This window comes from Antennarius striatus, chromosome 7 (genome assembly GCF_040054535.1).
Source record: "Antennarius striatus isolate MH-2024 chromosome 7, ASM4005453v1, whole genome shotgun sequence".
Classification (NCBI taxonomy): domain Eukaryota; kingdom Metazoa; phylum Chordata; class Actinopteri; order Lophiiformes; family Antennariidae; genus Antennarius; species Antennarius striatus.
Genome location: NC_090782.1, coordinates 13,238,089 through 13,262,500, shown reverse-complemented (window position 1 = coordinate 13,262,500; position 24,412 = coordinate 13,238,089). Strand labels below are relative to the sequence as shown.

Here is a 24,412-nt window from a genome sequence, read left to right as displayed (position 1 = left end):
GAGCATTGATAAAGAGACAGTTCCTGAAGGTCTTCCAGCTGAGAGATTGAGGCAGGGATGGTGACATTATTGATGATCTCCAACTTGAGTGACTGCAGCTCCGTCAACTCAAAGACAGTGTCCGGTAAGCCAGGGAGCATGAACAGCTGAAGTTCAAGTCTGTTGTTTGTGTTAGTCTGTAGTCTCTGACGCAGTTTCTCTGCAGTCCACTCATGGTTGAGATTAAGCTGTTTGAGCTTGTTTTCACTAACTTCTGAGAGAAACACAGCAAATCGTTTAGAATATAATGAATCATACTGATCAATCATGTGTAGCATGAAAGCAAAGTCATTCTTGACGTCTGGAATGTCGTTGATACCCGTTTCTTGTCGTACATATTCAAAAGAGTATTCCTTCAGTGAGCGGTAAAACAGCCAGTAAGAGGTATAAAGGCTTGTTAATCCATAGACTGCCACTAAACACAGATAACAGTAAGACAGCTTGGAAAATAGATGAGCCATAGTGTGATTACATTGAAAGTTATTATAGCCTGTCATGTCCTGGATCTCAACCTCACATGGTACTCTGTTTCGCACTTTATTCACCAGGGAACTGTTGTAGGCAATGATAAGGAGAAATTTAAACACCTTAAACACTGTCTGGCGAACATACATAAGATAAAGAATATCTCCTTCCTCAACGTGCAGACGGAACTTCTTTACCTTTTCAAAAAGTGCCTTTGCTTGTTCACCCTCTTTTTTATCAAGAACACTTGCTGATGGCTTGTCAGCTACAATTTTTTCCGGGATGGACCGGAGAGACTGTGTCTTCTTCAAACTTTCTTCCCCAGGAGACACAGCAATGTTGGACCTATAGGTGCCACTCTTTTTATGGTCTTTTTCTTCTGGATTTTCGCCAGATACCTCTGACAAAGCGCGTGTAGTCCAGGGAGAGTCAAAACACTTGCCAAGCATGGAGATAAAATGTTCTATTTTTGAGCTTGAGCCAGGAAATTTGAACCAGAAATTGCTGCACACCATGAAGACTAGAGTGTGAATGAGAACCAAATAAGGAAAGTACTTGGCATACCAATGTAGAGCCTTCTCATAACACATTTGATTGATGTAACTGTACTGTTGAAGATCCAGATCAGTTTTCAGGCCTGTCATTTCTCTTGGTGCCACTGAAATATTGGATTGAATGTGTAAGAGTGACTTCACTTCCATTTCACTCCTGTTCTCTGATGCTGTCATTCTCTGAGGAAGACATATGATTTTATCTTGCATTACCTGAAAAAACAATGCAAAAGAAAACATATTTAGACAGTTGGAGGCATAAATCAACGTGCTTTCACATACTTACAGTAAACGATAGCATTTAAGTTAAAGTCAGCTTTTTCAGGGGCTGATTTTATGCAAGACACCCCATTTATCTAATTTAGTTTGGAGAATAGACCACATTCAAGAAACATGCTGGTTTGTTTGAAGAGATTCCTCTGTCAAAACAGTATGGGTGCCTTTTAAATTGGCTCCTCTAAAAACCGCAGGGTTGTCTGGCAAAAAATAATAACCCCACTTCAATTTTGGCCTGGGAAGTCTTGTGTTTTTTCCAGCAAGGGTAATGAAATGGACCCAAGCTGACATATTTCCTAATGGTTTTTGTATACAGTTTACTTCCTGACCTTTCAATAGTCAAATGTCAGACTGAGTCATCTGAAGACAACATTTTCCCATGACTTCAATTAAAATGTACAATTTCATTCTTTTGGTGAGCTTAGTCTGGTATATATTGTTTTGGATATATGCTATGGATAAAAGAGCCAATTTTACTGCCACCTTAATACCATGTTTCCATTGAAACAGCAAAATGTGAAATAGTAATGTCAAAAGGAAAAACTGCTAGTAATTGAAAATTAATTGTAAACATTGGTAAAGCTAATATGTATGGTTTTCTGAAATTAACCCCAAAAAAAGATTATGGAAGGATAGGCACCCAGACAGGGACAGCTAATAACTATATACCCCAATCATTTTATGTCACAACGATAGAAATGATCGGCTCCATAATTTTCTAAAGCAGTAAATTCTTTCCTAATATAATTATGAACTTCATGAACTGTTTTTAAATTGATAAATAATCCTTCAAAATTGAAGTTGACTGGATCATATTTAAAACTCAAAAGTTCTCCGGGGAAAGAACAAACTTTGAATCCAATTTTCACCAATAGAAAATTTTGTTCTTGTAAACGTTTGACCATATGACCTACCTGCTCCTAAACCAAACCCATATACTGTGGCGTGACTCATCTCTACAGGCATAGTAACCTAAAGAACACCTTAGCAGGATAGCAGCAGACTAGCATGGTTTCCCTTTTTTACAGGGCTATGTCTTTAAAGGTTATCATAAATGCTTAATGGGAAGGCACTTCCACTCGCTTTGTGATTAGAAGTCTAAATTTTTATACTGTACTGTGACCTCAATCCAGAAGCAGCAGAAAAACACACACATGGAGTTTGTACAAACGATGCCGTACCACAGGGAAATTTGATTTTGGCTGCCAAAATGTTTCTGATGACATGTTTCTGTGTGAAAGATAACTATTGCATGCAAAATCACTCAAAATTAATTCCAATGCAAGTTTTAGCAAACCCAATTTCTTTGAGTTGAATGCTAACCAAATGTTTAAATGTACTGAATGCAAGCTAGACAACATCAGCTATCCACAAAGAAATGTAATGTTTGCTTTTAATGTTAATAATAATTGGCAGCTGTTTTACTCTGTGATACAGCAAATAGGTGCTTTCATTGAGTGGTAGCATGTCTACTCAGAGTGTAAATTACTATTATTATTGTATTATTGTAAGGACAATTCACAATAGATGAATACAAAGCTCTCTGTTTTGTCCATCTAAATGCTCTAAATACATGCATTATTGTGTTGCATGTTAAGACAATGAAGTAATAATACAGAATGACATGTTGATAATGATGTGATTCATAAACTAAACTTAGCTATATACAGTAAACTGTTATGATCTTAGTGACCTTTAAATAATATTCAAACACTGTTGTAGTGAGGGTGTTAAATAGTAACGGCTTTCCCCCTGCTATATACCGTTAACAGATTTCATACCAATGTTTTGATGGATTCAGCAGGATTTACAGTACAGAGTATTTATAGAAGCCAAAATATGTTCCAGTTCTTACCATAGAAAGGCTAAGCACATAGTCAAAAGAGTTCTTGATCTTATGTTTACTAAGAGGGGCTGTGTGGGGAAATGTTTCCAATGGTAAACTACTGACGAACTGAATGTGTCCTTTGCTCCACAGAGTCCAGGTTGTAAAACCAGGAAATAAGTGGTTCTGAGTTGGCACCAGAAAAGGAGGCTGAGCTCCAACGCTGTATCACAGAGTTGAAAAGATCACTTCTACCGATTAAATTACTTTGGATTTTATGGAAAAAGTTAAAAGGGCAACTCATTTTATCTCATAAAGATGTTGTTGTTTAAACCTTACCTTAACCTTCTCTTTCAAAGCAGAAACAAAGGCAGCATAAGCCATTACAAAAAAACCTTATGCAACACCTTAAGATAAACACTATCCAATTTGGTAGTAGCATCAAAGTGAAGCATTGTTACAAACCTGTAGAGTGCATCCAAAGACGCCAATCATGAGCATGATTACTGACAGATAGTCTGTAAATACATCCCACCATGGCTTCAGGACTCTGAATGCTGGCTGTTGTTCAGAGAACTGCCGAAATTCCATCACAGGAATCATGATACCTGTTAGGAAAGAAGGGAAAATTATCTAAAAAAAAAAAAAAGCTACGTGTGTCAGACAGAGAGAATCGATTGAAATTGTCTCCATTAATTACGTATGTAAAAATGTCATAAAACATGTCATAAAACATCTCTCAAGTATAGTTCATGATGTTTATCAAAACAAATTCCACAATTTGTGAGCATTACCAACAAAGCCCTCATCTGGGATAATTCTCACTCAGAATGAGATTAAACTCAACAAACTACATGGGAATGAGGAAAACCAATCAATAAAAGAGCCCAAGTACCATAAGTGCACCACTGACACTCTTGATTGTTGTGTGTAGAAAGTCCTGTAAAAAATGTAATTGAATGGAATTTGAGATATAATCTGGAAAAAGAACATAGACAGACATCAGTCCTACATCCGATTAAATTATTTGTTTATTCTCTTAATACATTCATATTCAATTAATTACAATATTTATTTACCAGTCCAAAATTTTTTTGTGTCAATTGCTAACTAAAATGTAAAAGCTAAACTGAGATCGTGACAATGGTAACAGTACACATTCTTCTTATCAATATCCATATGGTCAGCCTCATGCTAAAAGTTCAGCATGCTTTGCAGGAGTGCTAGTATGTTATTAGCACTAAACTCAAAGCACTGCTTTGTCCTTCAGCCTCACAGAGGTGCGAGCATGGCTGTGGACCAACAGCAGCCTTGAGGATAATATAACAACCTCCTCATTCATTTGCCTGGAGCCAGTTCATTGATACAATGGGGGTGTAAATACATGGGGCTCCACCGTGAAGTTACATTTTTTAACACTTTCCTGATACCTGTAGGGAAATTATTTCTCCACTCTCATATATTTCGAATAGAGAGAGGATGCTAGTAGAGCGACGGACAGCCACATAGCACCCAACAAGCATCTTGTGGGTGACGGTTCCTTACTCAAGCACCTCGGCAGTGCTCAGGAGGTGAACTGTTTTGCTTAAATTAACTAGTAAAATTAGATCATATTTTTAATTTATAAATACTATAACAAAAGTATAATAAAAATAATAGGTATCTTTTCCTAGCTGATCAGAAACAAAGTATTGTTAAGCGTCTGGACAAACGGTGCTGCTATCTGTTGTTCATTCATTCATCTTAAAATGACATGATCGCAATCATCTTTTCTACAGCTGCTCATCTGCCTTGCAGGTCACGATTCTGCTCAAGCCTATTCCAGCCTGCTACAGGAGTGAGGCCGGGTACACTCCAGACAAAACACCAACTCATCACAGAGTCACAAGAAAGACAAACAAACATGCGCCCTCACAAGGACAGTTTTGGTGTGACCAATTCATCTAAGCTGCATGTCTTTGGAGGTGTAAGTAAAGACAGCCTAGGGAAAACCCACGCAGACATGGGAAGAACATAAAAACCCACACAGAAAGGAATCGATACAGGAACTTCTTTCGTTGAGGCACACCACCATGCCACTCCACATTAGACCACTCTCAAAGAATAATCAACTTTGCCTCTTAACTACAGAGAATAGTATCTTGTGAATTTTGCACTTATTGGCATACAGATCCAGAAGTGATACTGGATTGCAGCCTCACTCAGAGTCATGTGACTCAGCTTCATTTACGCAAAGCCACAGTTGATCACTTGAAGAACAAATGAGACAACTCCTTTTCATCAGTAGACATCACAGTAATAAGTAGTCATAGACCGCAGCTCAGGTGGTAATAACTGGGACACTGGAGGGTTTAAGTCCATCCTGGACCACAGTGTGAAATGTGGTCTTCTTGCTAGAGAGGTGTCGGTTCTGAACCATTTTAAAGAGGCCACAAACAGCTCTAACAGCTAGGACTACATATGTATTGATCCCATCACTATAAAATCACTCTACTGATGCATATCCACGGCTCTGATGTGTACATGTGTGTGTGTGTGTTTGTTTTTAATGGAAAACTAATAACGTGTGTAAAACGTTAATTTCCCCAAGATGCTATAATGACAAACAAAACCTATTTGGTTTCATTTAAATTAAGAAGGATTATATCCTTTCAGCTTCCACAAGCTATTGATCACTTAATAAGCTGTTTATGTCGCAGCATCACAAAAAGTGTGGTTTATCACTAAAAGTCAGTCTCTGTGGTCACCTCTGTGAAGTCCTCACTGCAGCTGTAAGTGTCCTGTTTCCAGTGGCTGTCAGGCAGTGTTCAGCTCCAGAGTCCCTTGAAATTAAAATGCCCAGTCAAAGGGAATTCTATACGAGCACTAGTGATGTGCAGAGTGATACTCCTCAGTATGAACCATTGAAACCCAAATAAGAGCCAAGCCATAATGTACAGTGTTTTCTTCTTCACTGAAGTGAAAGATTCTTCAACATTCTTCAAACCAAAATGTCAAGTATTGATTCTTTTGTCATAATGTTATAACAACAGGAAGGATGGGTCACAGCCATTGAGTGACAGTTTACACTGGAGTGCTTCCTGGTGGATAGCTTTACAGGTTCAGTTAAGTCAAACCAACAGAACTATTTTTCTTACTTATCTCTGTTTGATAATAGATTTGGGGAATCCATCTCAGTAATATTGTGCTTCCAGTATTAAACATATCAGCAGCAGTTTGTATATATGATGCTCTGTACATGTTCAGGCTGACACTATCTGATTTTTTTTTTTTTGTAAATGTACTTCTCTACTGCATATTTGGTAATAATATGTAGCTGTTTATTATTATTTTACTATGTTTACCCCTACGGTCTGCTGTTGCTTGCTTTTAAATGTGCTATATACAGTAAATACATTTTTTATTTGACCTTAGTAAATGCTCTGAGGCCCAGTGCTGGCCTGTTGGGAAAACCTGGGTTATGTAACTGTTTGATGAGACGAACCATTGCTTTATAAAGTAGTTAATTTAAGTCAACCTGAACCAACAACAACAACAAAATGCAGCGTTTGTGTTTTATTCAGTGTTACATAAACTATTTTAATTCCCACAAACTTTGTCTGCTGTCTGCATTCCATAATGTTTGATTCTTGAAGGGGATTTTACTTTACTTTTCTTTGTAGTCTACCAGAACTTTTGTTTCAAGTAAAGGACTTTAACTCTTTACTTCTATTTCATGTTCTGTGGTTATTACCCAGTATCATATAATGATACTACTATGATAATGACATTTCTCAAATCACTAATAGCCACACACACTTTCCTTTACTGAGGTAAAAACACCATAAGGAACAACATGACAGTTTAATAACAAGAACTAAGCAAAAGACTAGGCAAAGTTTCCACTGACATAACTTTTGCTTGATTCTCTGATAATGTCTGACATCTGATGACTGACTCCAGCAGTGACCTGGTAAGGACTCTTTCTGTTACAAGGACCACGTCTCTGCTACCTTCATCATAGTCAGAAAAGCAACATCACTGTATTTTACTGGATTTCACTTTAGACTCATATTCAACAGGCACTGTAGCTTTTCAGTGTGTGACTAATTTCCATTATCAAGGGCAACTGGAAAATTTGTTTCATTTGGATTTTGTAGTTTGACTTCAAACGCTTTAATAGGAGGGTGGATTCACACAAAAAAATTATGAGGTTGGTTAAGAGGTTTTGGTTTTAGCAGCTGAAGCCCATGATTCTCTATTAAGTAGGGGAAAATCCCGTCTTTGTACTGGATGAGTCATTCTCTGAACTGAGCTGACCAGGCCATATCCTTGTCCTTTCCTGACAGGAAATTTTACTGAATCTCAGATATCCAAAAACAGACATGTTTGGAACACACCCATTCACTGGACTACAACCCCCTATTTCATGATGGAAAAAAACTCCCCTCTGCAGAAAAAAAACAAAAAACACAAGAACATTCAAGGTATTAAGAATGATGCGCCCTTTTGTAGACTTTATAGTGAAACTCCTAACAAAAGTGGAAACAGCAGTGGTGATTCATTCTGACATCAGCATCAGTAAGTCGTTTCAGACGGATTTAGAGGTGAACTCTGCTCAGGCTCACAGATCGACGCTTTACGCGCGGCTATACGAGTGCCGTTAGTTCTCTATGGGGTAGGTCTACCGACGGTAACCTCAGTGTGACTGGTTGGAGTGACGCACCGGGAGCTGCAGATACCGCCACTGATCCACTGGACAAGCCTCTAAACTCTCTCCTACACTTATCCGTATGTTAATGAAGTCGGACGTTACCTTCCTATGCGACCTGGAGTTGAGGATCTTGGGGCTCGTTGTTCCTGCGTTGAGGTCTGGGATCATGAGGTGCCCTTCGTTTCTGTGCGCCAACCTTCCCTGGATCCTCAGCGGCACGTAGTGTCAGACACAGGGGCGTGGACTGGTGAGGAGACCCGGCCGCGGACACAGTGATGCAGGACTGCCCCACTCCTCTGAATGGCAACACCGCAGCAGCTCCGCTGATGATGATTATCATCCTCATACTTAATACAAACATAATCCATGGCTTCTTGTCTATGTTATAACTCAGTTGGCACATTTCACAAAATGAAATAGAACTTAGAAATATAACTTAGAAACTACTTTTAGTAAGTTAAAATACTGACAAAATTGCTTAAAATGATGACTTGGTACCTAAAAACTGTGAGAAAATGACTCTAAATAACAATGTACTACCTTAAAATAATAACAAAACTTGAAACACCAAATTATTAGAAAATGTCATTAATACACTACTCTCTAAATTCAAGAGAATGTGTTTTTCTCTGTGGTAACAGGGCATACTTCACACACTCTGTAAACACACACCGTTGTTAAAATGACAAGATTTCCCATTCTAGATTAAAGTGATTGAATTTATTGATCCTTCAAGACTTTGATACAATCAGTATAGTCACTGATCAATACATTTTGTAAATGCTGTGGTTCATGTTGTTTTTTCTGCTTGGAAGAAGGGTTCTCTTGACATTATTACATTATTATGACATGTTTTGTTACCATCTTGCCTCATGTTGCTTCCTATTGGCCAGGTTGTCATTGTGAATAAGAGTTGTTTCCCACCTGACGGTGACGGTGAACATTGTCCACTTATGGGAAGGTTCAAGTCATTCACCGTAGTCTATATAACTCAATGAGCACCTGAGTCCTTGACCACCTGCCCACTTCTCCTCTGGAATGGGTCGGATACAGAGTAGGTCCTCTCCAGGAAGTAAAGTTAATTTACATTTATATCACCTTCAGGTAAAATTAACCCCCACCTCCTCCCACCCTCTTTCTCACTTACTTCTCCTCAATCACACTTGTGCAGATTCAAATATTTACTCTGGGAAAGACATGAAATATAACTTTAAATTATGAGGATTAGTTAAAAAAAACCTTACAATATGATTAAACACTAATTAAAATGGCTATATGAAAAAGTAGTTAGTTACAAGGTTACAGACTTAACAAAAATATGATTCACAAATGAATTAGAAACCATGGAGGCCTTCAAGTTCTGAACTTCAGTACTGTGAGTGCAAGTACGGTAATTATCTTGTCCTCACAAGATAAAACTTGCACTCCTTATCTGTAGTGTCAGAACTCAGATCAGATTTCAAAGGACTCGATTGAGTGTAGCTATAGTTTGAATATTGATTTGAGTAGTCTCATTTCCTAGTTCTTGGGTTATTTTGCAGCTTTCTCATCTTATTCCGAGGATTATTGTTTGTTTTTTTAAGTCTGTTTCTTTTCCAAGAAAAGTTGTTTTATTAGTTTCTTTGCATCTAACCCTATCTTTATTTATACGTTTATTCTTTGTGCAGTCTTTTCTGTGTCATTTGTGCTTCTTCCTCTTCTCTGTGCCAGTCTTTCCTGTTATTTTCCTCTCATATCTGACTGTTCATCATGTCCCTCCTCCTGTCTGTCTCATTGTCTGTTCACACCAAGGAATTTAACTCTCTCTCTTCGTGTCTCTCTCTGTTTCTCTCTCTCCAAAATCAAATCAAGCAAATTTCTCTCTCTGGATGATTTTAAACTTTCTACTGTGCCAAGCAAAGTTTACGATTTATTTAAGCAGGAGGAAAAAGGTTGAGGGTTCATCAGACTGCAATGCAGAAGCCATTTTACAAAGAATGTGTCAAATAGGAATCAGAATCGATATTACCGGTATCTATTTCAGAGCTACGAATGAGTTAGGCACTTTTGAAAACTTGTAGTGTGTCAAAGGTGTCTTTTGGTCCCTGTTGAGTGAGGAGCTTGTGTTCAGTCAGTGGCTGGTTTAATCCACGTATATTTTCCTACACATTTGTTTTAGAAATTTGAATTCCTTTTTGTGTAAATCTTTTGGATTTTGTGTCAACATGATTATCTAGTAATTTGGCTTTTGTGAATGAATATAATTTTCCATCCATCCATCTTCCGACCTGCTTTTACCCGCTGTCGTGAGTTGCAGGGAGTTGGAGCCTATCTCAGCTAGCTTAGGACGTGAGGCGGGGGACACTCTGGGCGCGACGCCGGTGCATCGTGGAGCCACACAGAGACACAAACAAACATGCACGCACACACTAACACCTACGTTCAATTTGGGACTGGCCAATTAACCTGAAGCACATTTTTTTGAAGGTGGGAGGAAGGCAGAGAACCCGGGCAGAACCCATGCAGACACGGGGAGAACATGCAAACTCTGCATAGAGTGGGATGCGATCCGCTTTGCTGTGCGGCGACAGCGCTACCCACTGCGCCAATGTGCTGACTCATAAACGTGATTTTAAAAATCAATGTCTCTCTCTCTTTCTCTCCTGTCTTCTCTCACTCACTCTTGCTTTCACTGTGCCTGATAAATATGTCCTAGTGTATTTCTTCATGAATTTCTTTGGTGTCAAATCCTGATTGTTTTTGGTCATTGCATTGGCTTTTGGTTCATTTTGATCACTTGTATTTGACTTTGATTTCTTGTTTATGAGCCCTGCTATCCTCACGTTGGTTCAACCTTTGCTCATGCCCAAGCCTCAACATTATGTCTTTTCATGTGTTTCAATGTTCACCGTGAGGCATAAAGTTGAAGCATCTTCCAGGGGACAAATCTGCTTTGATTAGTGTTTTCGTTCACCTTTCGAGTGACTATGGACAATCGTTTGCTTATTTGAGATTACTTTAAATCTCAGCAGCGTCTCCTAGAAACGTAAGGAGAAGAGAAGTAATGTATAAATCATTTACTTTGATCAGAATGAGATGGTAAGAACAAACATTATTGATACCCATATCATCATCATCACCATCGTCGTCGGATTATTTGTGTCTAGAAAACGCGAAACACGCTGTACCCTTCTTATGGATGCTGTAACCCAGCGCAATCTTTAGGCAACGTGAATTCTATTTGGTTGTTGGAACTCGAATCCGCTCAGACAACTAATAATTCATTCGTGCAGTCAAGCATACAGGTTCCCCTGATAAATCACTTCAATTTGATGGTTTGTTGATCTTTCGTCAATGTGTTGATATTGCGAATCAGACGCATAGAGTCTCATCATAAAATCCGACGGCCCTGAACGCGGCATCCCTGGCTCCCGGCCCGGTCGGTACGACTGAACTCCAGACCGGACAGTAAGTTCACGTAAGTCGGCGTCGCCTTCATGCTGGTTCCGTACTCTGTCGGGATATGGTATGTGTCCGTTAAAGAGGGACTGACAGCAACAATATTCCTTTCCACGGTTTCTTTTTTCCCCCACAAATGTGACACAGCTGCTCGTAGCGTACCCCAAATGCTAAAGCTAGCTGGGGTTCATAGCCTGAGCCATGCCGGATGCATCAGTAGCGCAGGCTGCTAACAATGCTAATGCCGCCGGGGACATGGAGTCACAAGACCGGGCGACAAGTAACCCGACCGGAGCGAGTCTGTCGGTCCTGTCAGCTGCATGAGACGCCTCGGATAGTTCAGTTTAATTTTGTTTAAGTCTTTACATTAACCATGAGTTCTGCGTGGATTTTCACCAAATGTTTAGTGCTTGTATATTTAGTCTATTATCCTATTTGCTTTGTTAGGGCGAAGTGGTGACATTTTACCCTTCCTTTCTTATTTGTTTGTCTTGATCAAGTTTCTTTTGTTGTTGTTGTTGTTGGCATTTTTAAATGTCTATAAACTTAATTAAATGCTGACACACATCCTGTATTAGCCTTTAAGGCAATCGACCTGTTTAGTTACACCACCAGTAGAATCTACATCAACGTACACACTGTATTGTTTTTTTATTTGAAATTATCAAGAAGATTTTTTTTTAGCCTAAAATCTGGAATTCACAAATATTGGTATTCAAACCTCAGACTTAAAATTGACAAGGTACTCACACACTTTTTTTTATTATAAAAAGCAAAACGACACGTAGATTTTTTTAAAATAGTGGAATCCATGTCGAATTTGCCAAACCCAAGATGTACAAAAGTGACACAAGTGGCGCTATAGTGTAAATACTAATTGTTAGTATTTTCAGTATTTTGCATGTTATCATAATTATTAACAGAAATACACAGCATATGAAGAGGCTAAAATTATTTAAATTACTATGTTGTTGTCACTTCTAGCAATTCGTGTTCAAACAAGACTTTGACTTGACAATTACAGTGGTAAATACAAGATGAGCAAAGCAGTCCAACCAGTCTTACAGCGGACTTATTTTATATTACAGCATGAACATAACACGCCGAGTGCTGAACTGTAAAGTTATTTATCCCTCAAGTTTGTTCAACAGCAGAGGAAGATTTTGTACTTCACAGGTGAGACACCGTCATTATTGTTTTAATGGGATGATATACAGCATTGTAGTTTGTTGTTTTGTGTTAAACGACTTGACTGGATTTACTCTAAATTGTTTTTTGTTAATAAGTTATGTATGTAAAAAACTGTTGAATTAAATGTAATGAATAGCATCATGTGTATGATTATTTTCTTATTTCATTAGATTATTTTTACCACAAAAATTAGGAATTAGTACAAGGTACAAATGTGAATACTTAAGCAAGAGTTAGCCTAAGATTGAAAATCCAGTCATGATCTTCTCCCGTCAACTCAGGGACTGCGCACATGTCACTTCCCCTGGGATTAGAGAGTGTATAGAGATGTTTACCATCCTTTTGTGTTTCGTCTCATGTGCTGTACTGCCTATTCTACTGCCTGTGTTGTACTGCCTGTTGTACTTCCCGTTGTTCTGCCTGTGTTGTACGCCTGTTGTACTGCCTGTTTACCGTGGGTCAGACAGGACTGCAATTTCATCTGTGCTGTACAGTATGTCGTGCATATATGGTACACTTGACAATGAAACTGACTTTGAGGGAGGCAGGGGTGGAAGTGGCTCAGTTGGTATTGCGGACGTCGTACACAGGATTGGCAGTTCGATGCTCACCCAGCCATCTCAGCTGGGTGAGCAGACAGTGGGAGGTGTCGACTCACACGCCGAATCGAGCACTGCAAAGGTGCCCTTGAGCAAGGCGTCATCCCCTATATAAGGTGCTAATTAGGGTGCACCACCAAGGGGCTGCCTCCAACCCGCCCCCACCACCACCACATGCCCACAGTTCCTTTGTGTGTGTCTGTTACAGGCCTGTACATACTACATATGCATGAAACTAATAGTATGATCTAGAGCAGCAGTCCCCAACCTTTTTTGCGCCACGGACCGGTTTCACACAAGACCGGCCTTCATTTCATTTCATTTGCTCGTTAATCGTTAATGACTCCGGGTCAGCTGTAGTCTAATAAATCATCCGCAGTGGTTTTATGAACAATACAAACATCAACAGACAGTAAACCTTTTTTTCATAAATTGATAACATCTCTGTAAACAAAATAATTATAAATAATTGTATTAAAAACTCAATTCAAGTGACTGCACTGATGAGGTTTACTTTGAAATATAGCGACTTACAATCAGTGCATTCAACGTAGGAGAAATACTGATCATTTCCAATAAAAGGGTGACCAAGTCAATCAAATAATTATTACAATGATAAGAATCAGTGGTTGGGGACTGCTGATCAAGGGGTAACAGGAGACGATGACACCTTAAGTGTGTTACGGATGTCCGATCTACTCCGCAGTTTGGTTTTCTTTACGGTCACTGCAGAAAATCCTTCTTCACAAAAACAGGAGGCTGGAAATGGAGGTAAGGTTTGCGATACTTTTTGGACGATCTCAGGATAATCTACCTTTACTTTAATCAACAACACCGGTTCAGGCGTGGGTGTTTAATTTAGGGGTAAAGGCTGGTAACCTGTCACATGACCAGGACCTGTCAAGAGGGACAGACGCATGCATTCGTCTGTGCGTCATTCCGCACAGATGTTACTTTTCAAAATAAAACATCTTTAGACTTAATCTATTTAAATAAAAAAAGTCAAACTTTCTGTGCGACCAGGTACCTAATGTAACTGCGATCCGGTACGGGGTGGTGACTCGGTGATTGAGGACCACTGTCATAGACGGATGTAACAGAATCGGGTGATTTTTAAAATAAAACATATTTCAGATTCCAAAATAATTCAAACAAAAAAAAAAGTATGGTAATTATTCTTCCTGTGTGACCTAGTACTGGTCCGCGGCCCGGGGATTGAGGACCGCTGATCTAAAGTGTGCTAATAATTTCCCTACTGAGATTAAAAAAGTACACACAGTACGTTTACATTTACACATTTATAGTTGTGTTTTGAAAACTGTCCATTTTGAATGTGATGGTCATTTCATAATAGTTTGGAAAGTGGCAAAAGAGTGGAACAGGGAACGCTAAAAGAAAACGTGGAACATCTCATAATTAATAGGTTACCTGCCAACAAGTCAATGATATGAATGGGTGTAAAACAAGCATCCGGAAAGGATGAGAAAAAAAAGTTATGATTGCAAACTTTCAAAACATTCAGAGTGTGCAATGTCTCAACAATTTTAGAATACTGCAATAGAATATCTGATCCTGAATAAAGTTCACCTCCTCCACACGCACCAAAGTGCATGCTTTCATTTGGTTACTGAACAAGCTGACTGCCTCTGGCTGTTCTGTTTGTACTGTTTGCTTGATGAAATGTTAATTTCTGTTTAATTTTGCATTTATTTTCCAGAGTACAAGGATGTCACGACACACCAATTCAAAAAGAATTGAAGGGCTGAACAAGAATGTCTGGTTAGTGAAATTATACCACAGTATCTTCTCATGGAACAACAGGATAAAAATGTTGTTTCTAGATGTCTGAGCAAGTTCAGTTTTACACTATTCTGTTACTAGATTAAAACAGTTTAATGACAACATTACTTATTTCATTGTCAATTCAGGGTGGTATTCACTGCAATGACATCCGACCCGTCCATCGTTAACCTGGGCCAGGGTAAACCAGACATCCCTCCACCGTCTTATGTCAAGGAGGCATTAGCAAAGGCTGCATCAGTGGATGATCTGAGCCAGTACACCAGAGGCTTTGTAAGGCTGAGTAAACTGTAGCATCACTTGGTCATTGTCTAATGCTAGAAGAAAGTAATTAGAGTTACACTTCTGTTATCTTGAGCTTTATTGTTATAGTTAGTCTGGTGTTTAAGAATGAGTGAGAACATTTGCAATTAAGATTGTGTGGTGATCTACGTAGATCGAAGACGTTATTCTTGAATTTCCATAGTGTAGTTCTGACTCAACCATGAATGGTTTTCCATTGCAAGATATTAATTTCTCAAAGCAGATGTGCCCATTGCAAAGTTGCCATGGCAAAATCTTCAAACATGACACACACCTCTCTTCTATCTCTCGTGATCCTCCCATCTCCAGATTAACAGGAATGTCTGCACCTCCCCAGTATAGTGGCTGCAATTAAATAAAGTTCTGTTAAAGTAGCTTTGTTGTTTGAGTTTGGGGTCCATGTATTTTCACTGTGCATTATATACTTATAAATACTTTTTACCCAAAGAACACACAACACAGTTCAGTAGAATCGAATAGAGTTGGCAATAGACAGTGGAAGTGTTACCATTGATCATTCATCCCATTTATTGTAAAAGCAGGTATAACCTATGTATAGTACTTGTTTCTATTTGTTTTTTATATATAATTTTCTAGTGCTCTTGATTTTCCAGGGTCATCCATGTTTGGTGAAGGCCCTTTCTCAGGTTTATGGGAAGGTCTGTGGGCGCCAGATCGACCCATTTAAAGAAATCCTCGTGACTGTAGGAGGTTATGGTTCCTTATTCAGTACTATGCAAGGGTTGGTGGATGAAGGAGATGAGGTATGATTTTCATCTCATACATGTAAGTAGACTTTGATGAGTGCATTCATTAAAATGCTTCCCTGCGTATCTCCCTTCAGGTCATCATCATAGAACCTTTCTTTGATTGTTATTTGCCTATGGTGAAAATGGCAGGGGCCAAGCCTGTGTTAATACCATTACGTGTTGTAAGTAAAGCCTAAAGTTGGAATTAGTCATACCTGCTAAAATACTCTATCTACCTGTAAACTTCAGACACAAGATGTCATTTCTAAATTTTAGAAATCTGGAAAGAAGACACTCACTGGTGCAGATTGGTTTCTGGACCCAAATGAACTTGCAAGTAAGTTCAGTTCTAAGACAAAGGCCATCATCCTCAACACACCTAACAATCCTATTGGGAAGGTGAGCATCCAACATCCATCATGTGAGTGACGTGCAGACATTTGGGTACCAGACACGTCAGTTGTTCTGTCATCACCCTGCAGGTTTTCACCAGAGAGGAGTTGCAGATGATCGCTGATCTCTGCATTAAACATGACACTCTGTGCATCAGTGATGAGGTTTATGAGTGGCTCGTCTACAAGGGACATCAACATATCAAAATTGGTGTGTCTACAGCTGAAACATGTTTCACTTCAAACACAGGCATACAAACCTCTTTTAGTCCAAGCCACACTCAGGCAATGTTTTGCAAAGCCCTACTTCAGATGAACCTGTCATAGTACTGATAGAGGTAACCCAAAAACACAGCACAAGAATGAAATCTAAATCTGTATTTAATTTCAAAAAGCAGAGTTTACAAAACCAGCTAATCAAATCCGATAATGAGCAGGTAAACAGGCAATCTTGAAATCAGGCAGAATCGGTACATGGTTGTCAAAACAGAAAAAGGAATAATGGAAAGTAGGTTTAACATTAACAGTCTGGTAGGCCTGAGTAAACTATAGAGTTGACTAATTGGGAAATAATTAGCAGATCCCTGAGACAATATAGTTGATGGGAATGAACTGATTGGGTGCAGGGATGTGGAGACGGCTCTGACATGGAGATATTAATGTGGAAAACATTCAGTCACAGGCTGTTATCAGGCTGTGATGGAGAGTTGTCTGATGATACTGTCTGGAGAAGGCATCAAGTGTGATGTGCCTATATCCTGATTGAGGAGACAAGCAAAACTTGAAGCGGTTTAAAAAAGTACCCATCTGGCTAACTTTGTTTAGTCATTGTCTGGTTCTCGAGGTGGTTCTCAAGGGCTTTCTGGTGTACCTGGCTTACATGGATCACATGTTCCTGCTTGGACTGGGAGAACACGAGAATAATGTGCAGATGCACAAACACATTGACATTGAGCATAAAACAAAGAGCTTCCTTGACTAGAGCCTGGAACACTGCGGGGGCATTAGTAACACTGAAAAGGCATGTCCAGATATTTGTAATGCCAATTAGGAGTGTTGAAAGCTGTCTACCACTCATCCCCCGCTCTAATGTGCACAAGGTGGTAAGCATTTCTGAAGTCCAATTTGGAAATATGATGTCCTCTTGTCATACCTGGAATGCTGAGGATATGAGCGGAAGGGGGTTCCTGCTCTTAACATGATCTAATCCTCTGTAGTTGATGCAGGGTCTTATGTTTTGTCGTGCTTTTTGACAAATTAAACCCTGCGCCAACGGCAAAAGCGGGTAGGATGATCCCCACTAGCAAAGACTCCTGGATGGCCCAACAAGGAATAGAGCCTTCCTCTGTGGGATGAAGTGCCTAGGAGAAGGTCTATGGCACCAGTCTACACTGTATGTGTGTGTTGTATTTTCTAAGCCATGGTTTTTCTAAAATAAGTGGTTGTTGAGAAGCAAATCCTGTACCCTGTGTTAAAATAAAATAAAAAACAACATCTGTGCAGTTCTGAAAGAAAGTATTTTTCCCTGTTGGAATTATTAAATGATTTATTATTATTATTATTATTATTTAAACCCTGACACAGCACTCTGACTTTTCTTAACATACGGAAAGGTATGATCAGGCTCTGAAATGAAGATTTTGGTCTTGCTGACATATGGCGGATACTACATCCATAACAATAGAGAATACTCAATCTTTACGCCATGCTACACACTGTTTACTCTATAATGTTGTACAAAAAAGCTACTCTTGCTTGGTCATTATAATCTGAGGTGTTGCTGTTTGCTGTTAAGCTCTTCTCCTTTTTTTTTTTACCTTCATAGCCACTCTGCCTGGAATGTGGGACAGAACAATTACCATAGGCAGTGGAGGAAAAACATTTAGTGTCACTGGATGGAAGGTTACAAAATATATATATCTGAAAATTCAGAACCTAATTCCCAGTATTTTGCTCTCAATTTCAAATTGCGTGCATTTTTTTCCCCCTAGCTTGGATGGTCTATTGGACCGGAACATTTGATAAAGCATCTTCAGACTGTCATGCAAAATTCTTTATACACCTGCCCAACACCTTTACAGGTATGCTTGTATGGTCCCTATGAAAAAACAAAGGTTCACAAAGACATCACTTTTTAATTTTTTTAATTTGTGTGGCTGTTTCTTCAGGAGGCATTGGCTCAAGGTTTGCTCCATAACTTTGATCTGATGGGCCAGCCGGAGTGTTACTTCTCCTCATTGTCAGAAGAACTTGAGGTTAAAAGGGACCGTCTGGCTGCAGTCCTGCAGGAGGTTGGAATGACTCCTATAATCCCAGAGGGAGGATACTTCATGCTTGTGGACGTCACATCTCTCAGTGAGTCACTGAACATTTAAAATGACATCACTGCAAATGTACTGTATTTGCACTGGTGATGATCGCAAGTAATATAATCATTACAGCTTGGTAACTCAACCTGTGTGCTTCAAGAAACTATTTGAACTGTTGATTCAGTAATGTTCAAGGAAAGTTAGAAATTTGAAGAAACAAATACATTTTAAAAATTGTCATTGTGTTTGAGGGTCACCAAATTTAAAAAATAGAATATAAATGTATTTAAATTATGTGCCTTTTCCATTAATGGAAAGAGTATTTGACTAAATTAGACCATGACCACAAAAAGTAAAGGAATACAAACTGAAAATATAATTTATATCTTAAATTATTTTAAATCATCAGTTCTGACGAAGCCTCTTGGATGAGATGCGAAACATTTTCAAGAAACTGTCTTAAAGTCCAGTGGATCGATTTAAACAGCTTTGGATGGCTTCCCCTCATGAGTTTTTGCACAAGACACGGATGGGATGGTATTTTGGTTGAGGATGCTGTCATAGTCATACTTGTTCAGTATGCCTTTAATCAGTGACTCCAGCAGAAATAAATGTTTTTCCAAAATGATTGTGAGAACTGTATGATTGTTAGGTACTCAGTATAGGTAGTTGATATTGGCAAATAATTAAAAAAGTACTTGTATTTGTCTTGTAAAATAGTATTGATTCGTCCCTATTTTAAAGCGTAGTACGCTACATTTATATGCATTCATCAACATCTTCATCACCAACACATGCCTTGCCTTATTCTCAAACAAAGGAGACATTTTTTGATTTTTTTAGAAACACTTCTCTGTTGGTCCAGAATATTAATCTGTACTTGGTTTTCATTGTAGATCAGGACTTGTCACACATGGCCGATGATGATGAAGCCTATGACTGGAAGTTTGTGAGGTGGATGATTAAAGAAAAGGTAAATACACTGAGTTTTCCTACATGGTGCCTTCAGTATACAGTCGTTTTGATTCACATTGTGGTCATCGCTGACACTGCTTTTAATTTTTAAATTTCTGTTCTTCCCAAAACAGAAACTTGCAGCCATTCCTGTAACAGCATTTGTAGGAGATGAATCCAAGAAGCAGTTTGAGAAATATATACGCTTTTGCTTCATTAAGGTTAACACAAAACTGTCTCCCAAATTAAGAACACTGCACTTCCATCCTGTTTTGGAAATATTTGTGTTTGGGTTTTTTTCACTTGATAAAAAACATTTTCATGACCTTCACTTTTCTGTCTCTTAACAGCAAGACGGTACTCTGGATGCTGCAGAGCACATCTTGAAAAACTGGAGCCAGATTTAAAGGGATGCAGCAGCTGAAGCCTGAAGAATTGTGTTCAAACTGAAGCAATGGCATTGGAAAGCAATACTGTACCTTAGGTTAAATATTCATAGATAAATTGGTTATTCTAAGATGTCTGATCATGATGTGGTGTCTTTCATGTTTTTCTGGAGAGAATTTTTATAATATCCTAAGATGTGATGTGAGATAATCATGGTGATATATTGGTGTCATTTTTTTCTTTTGTGGAATTTGATTGAACTGGAAGCATTCTTAATTCATTCTGTGGTTCTATCATGGCAATAAAAGAGTGAAGCTTCACTTTCTCTAATTACAGTTATTTTAAAAAAGTACACTTTTACTTCAGCCTGCTCAAGACAATGCTACAATATACAGTACCTTTTTTATCAGAAGATAGGTAGGACAGATGTTTTCTGTCGTTGATGTGATGAATCTCAAGCTTCTACAAAAATTTGCATTCATTTTAACTGAAGCTTTAATTGATACATGATGAGTTTTTTTCCTCAGAAATATTCACTGCTTTCACAGACGTCTGCTGTCAAAATGCAAGTTTTGTAGAAAATTCTTTGAATTTTGTCACAGTACCTGCTTTGTTCCTGATCATTGACATCTGTAGCCAGGATAACAACACAGGCCCAATCCATTCCAACCATGCCAAGCGCTCCAACGATAGAGTTGGAAATAGATGTATTGTCCATTGTACACACCAACTCAGGGAACCCCTTTATGACAGTCCAATCCCAGGACACTTAATGAATATGGCCAGCTGAGTAACATCTGTAATGTTCGTACTCTCCTGTTTTCTTCTGACTCTTCTCCTGAGCAGTGGCAGCATATTCATGTTCCCTCTATTTACATAAATGGAGACATCATTCATGTAGCCATAAAAATAATTAAATATGTTGTGACAAAAACATTTCTTCAGCGGTGTGCAATTTGTGCACTGTTGTTTTCATCCTAAAGGATTTCAAGATGAGGCACCAACTCGCTATATGTTAAGGCTAACTCTAGTAGACATGTTCAGCTGTTGTTCCAGATATGAAAAAATCTCCATTTATCTCCATCTACTGGTACGTTATCAGAGGTTCAATAACCTGCATAAACACACACATTCTCCTTCCCTGAGCTTCCACAGCTGCACACACTACTTCTCAAAGTCCTCTAGGCACACAAAGAAACTCATTTAAAGATTGTGTTACCTAAAGTCTTTGTTACAATTTGCTGGAGTTTTTGCACTAATGCTAATAGCCTTCTGTATCTGAGGGAGTGTTGGAGCGTCAGTACTGCTACTTGGGATGTCAACATGTTTTTTATACATGTTTATCTCTTGTCAAGCTGGTGCTGTATACGTGTTCATATGCAAACAAAAGCACACACACTTATCTTCTTGTTTACCACTAACAGCTCACTTCTGGTGTTGTTGAGAAGGTTATGCTGCAGAGGTACAGTGACGTGTCTATCAGATGCTTGACATTCTTAATATAACAGAATAATATAGAGGAGAATGAACCTAAGATAACTGTAAAGTTAGATAGACGGGGGGGGGGGGTTAAAAAAAAAGACATGGAAATGTACATGCAATACCAGCAGTTTCCTTCCAGAGGGCAGTGTTGTTGAACAATCTGTTTGCAGTGTGGGCGGGGTCACTGGGGATACACATAGCTGATGGCCTGCATCTGGTAACACAGATGTTCTTGATCTGTGGTCAACTACCCGTGATGTTCCATTCTGCAGACTTCTCTGTGTGCCACTGATCTACCGTATCAGCAGACACCATGGTGCTTCACCAGTGGTGTTACTGATGACTAGGGTTGAGCCGGATACTCGTTTCATACGAGTATCCGGTACGGATAACGCATTTCTGACGAATACGAGTACGATACGAATAAAACCCGTTAATACTCGTGATCGGACTGAAGGGAAAATCATCCTGACTGTTTTCACGCTCCGTGATTGGCCAGTCACACATACTTCCCGCCCCTCCCTACAGACTGCAGTTAGAGCGGAGTTTGTCCCTGTCCCACTGCGGCACACGCAGACATTTACTGATCTCTCTGGTGGTTTTTTACTTGTTTGTTCTAAACTCTGTTCACTTTATAAATATTTTAACTGAGACATAGCGCGCATACACGCACACACACACACACACACGCACGCACGCACACACACACAATCATTGTTTAACTTTATGTGAAAAAATTGGCAATAAACATTAGGTGCTAAAATATATAATTGAAAAAAAAAACCCAGTTTGATTATAAAAAAAAAAATTAACTGAAAAAGAAAAAAAATTAAAAGTTTTGTTGATTATGACAATTCTTGTTCACGCATACTTCATAGTTGATAATTTCCTATTACATGCACTTCATTAATGCATTTTGTGTTTACTCGTTCTATATATAGTTCCTTTACTATTGTGATCAAAAGTGTTGAATCTCAGTTCTGAGGCTCTTTGATAAATAGTCATTCATAGACTTCGGAATATTCATGTTCTGACTCAGTTCCATAAAAAAAACTTCTTCTATAAATAGTTCTTACTTTTGTGATCAAAAACATTGATTTGAATCTCAGTTTCGAGGCAGTTTTGTAAGTAGTTATAAATGGCGTCTGCCTCTCTCTTATTCACTAAATGCACTTTCTTCCTTTAATTTCTTTCCTCTAATTACTAAACCATCCCGAATCACCTCCTCATCTGTTACTCTTATTGATAAAATTTTGTTAAACTCTTTTGATTTTGAGGTCAATTCAGGCCTCCTGATGTGTGATCTCTCTGACCACCTACCTGTCTTTCAATTTATCCAATCCCGCTCTCCTATGTCTAAAAAGATGATTGAGCCACTAAAATACCGTACATTTTCCAGAAATAACTTTGATAATTTCAAATTAGCCATTAGCTCTATCATATGGGATGAGGTTCTTACGTTGCAAGAGGTGCATAAAGCACATGAATTATTTCTAAAGGCCTTTAATAAGGCCTTGGATGCATCATTTCCCTTGGTGTCCACTAAATCTAGACACAAATCCTCTAGAGGGAAGCCATGGATAGCTGATGAATTAATAAAGCTCTCTCGGAAGAAAAATAAACTTTATAAGAGATCCATTTTTAAACCCTCTCCTTTGAATACTGAAACTTATAAAAAATGTAAGAAACAATTTTCAGCCTTAGTAAAAAAATTAAAGAAAACATACTATTCTAATCAATTTACTCAAGCTTCCAATAACATCAAAACAACATGGAACCTCATCAATCACCTACTGAATTGTACTAAACCCTCATCAGCTGCACCCATTGAAATGAATGGCAAGAAGGGGGTCCTCACTAACCCTAGTGACATAGCTAATGGCTTTAATGATTTCAAATGTAGATCCCAGATCCATGATTAAAGGCCAATATCCTTCACTCAATAATTTTGACCTACCAACAATGCAAGAGGTCCGTAATATCACCATGTCACTAAAAAACACAGCCCATGGTCATGACGGCATTAAGAGTGTCCTTCTAAAGGAGACTTTTGACTACATTATCAAACCCCTCACTCCTATCCTCTCTCTGTCTCTCAAAACTGGAAATGTCCCCCAGGACTTAAAAATTGCAAAAGTTATACCCATTTTCAAGACAGGCAACTCCAAGGAATTCAGCAATTACAGGCCAATATCTATTCTACCATCCATATCCAAAATCTTGAAAAAGCTAATCTATTCCAGATTATCAAATCACCTGGCAGTCAACAATATTCTATATCAACACCAATATGGTTTTCGCAAAAAACATTCCACTGAACACGCCCTTATACAACTCGTTAATTATATCTCATCGGCTCTTGATAATAAAACATTTGCCCTAGGAGTGTTCTTGGATCTGAGTAAGGCATTTGATACGGTTAGTCATGACATATTGATCGCAAAACTAAATAGATATGGAGTGGAGGATATTGCCCTGAAATGGTTCAGAAACTATCTCACAAATCGAGAACAATATGTCCATCTAGCTGGTTTTTCCTCCAAGAAATTATCAATATCGTATGGTGTTCCCCAAGGATCAATCCTGGGCCCTTTATTATTTTTAATTTATATTAACGATATGGCCATGACATGCACCAAAATCCTCCCAGTATTATTTGCAGATGATACCAACCTTGTAACTTCACACAAAGATTTCATTATTTTAATTCAAACCGTCAATCAAGAATTATCTTCCATTGCAAAATGGTTTCATTTGAACAAACTCACCCTCAATGTGAAAAAATGTAATTTCATGATCTTCTGTAATACAAACAAACATTATCCCATAGATTTAGCCAAAATAATTATTAATAATACTGTACTGAAATAGAATTAGTTCACCGTACTAAATTTTTAGGAGTTATTATAGATAGCAGTCTCAAATGGTCTGATCATATTGACCTTGTCTCAAGAAGATC

At 38.5% G+C, this 24,412-nt stretch overlaps 2 protein-coding genes across 9 annotated transcripts in view; one reads left to right on the top strand and one right to left on the bottom strand.

The window, feature by feature from the left end:
- The window catches only part of lrrc8c (leucine rich repeat containing 8 VRAC subunit C), a 12,111-nt gene extending 3,115 nt beyond the window's left edge, over positions 1–8,996 (bottom strand). Inside the window, exons 1-3 of one of the 2 annotated variants that reach the window (XM_068320259.1) lie at positions 7,952–8,996; positions 3,622–3,764; positions 1–1,268 (exon numbers count right to left, since the gene is read on the bottom strand). The exon at positions 1–1,268 is cut by the window's left edge and continues 3,115 nt beyond it. In XM_068320259.1, the coding sequence (XP_068176360.1) occupies positions 1–1,268; positions 3,622–3,759 (1,406 nt within the window). In that variant the 5' untranslated portion in view covers positions 3,760–3,764; positions 7,952–8,996. Of the gene's footprint in view, positions 1,269–3,621; positions 3,765–5,903; positions 6,073–7,951 lie in introns of those variants that run through there. The other variant, XM_068320260.1, reaches the window with a different exon arrangement.
- A 1,992-nt stretch (positions 8,997–10,988) lies between these two features.
- Positions 10,989–20,281, top strand: LOC137598466 (kynurenine--oxoglutarate transaminase 3-like). Of its 7 annotated transcripts, none has more exons than XM_068318640.1 (14): positions 10,989–11,296; positions 12,376–12,463; positions 14,795–14,856; positions 15,006–15,150; positions 15,795–15,944; positions 16,025–16,111; positions 16,206–16,328; positions 16,412–16,532; positions 18,147–18,223; positions 18,313–18,402; positions 18,490–18,676; positions 19,527–19,603; positions 19,719–19,805; positions 19,935–20,281. In XM_068318640.1, exons 2-14 carry the CDS (start codon positions 12,377–12,379, stop codon positions 19,989–19,991), a joined length of 1,350 nt encoding a protein of 449 aa, XP_068174741.1. In that variant the 5' UTR covers positions 10,989–11,296; position 12,376; the 3' UTR covers positions 19,992–20,281. The 7 variants fall into 7 exon arrangements, with proteins under 7 accessions (XP_068174741.1, XP_068174739.1, XP_068174744.1 ...); XM_068318638.1 differs by having other exon boundaries at positions 10,990–11,306; XM_068318637.1 differs by having other exon boundaries at positions 11,290–11,354.
- The last annotated feature ends 4,131 nt before the right edge of the window (positions 20,282–24,412 follow it).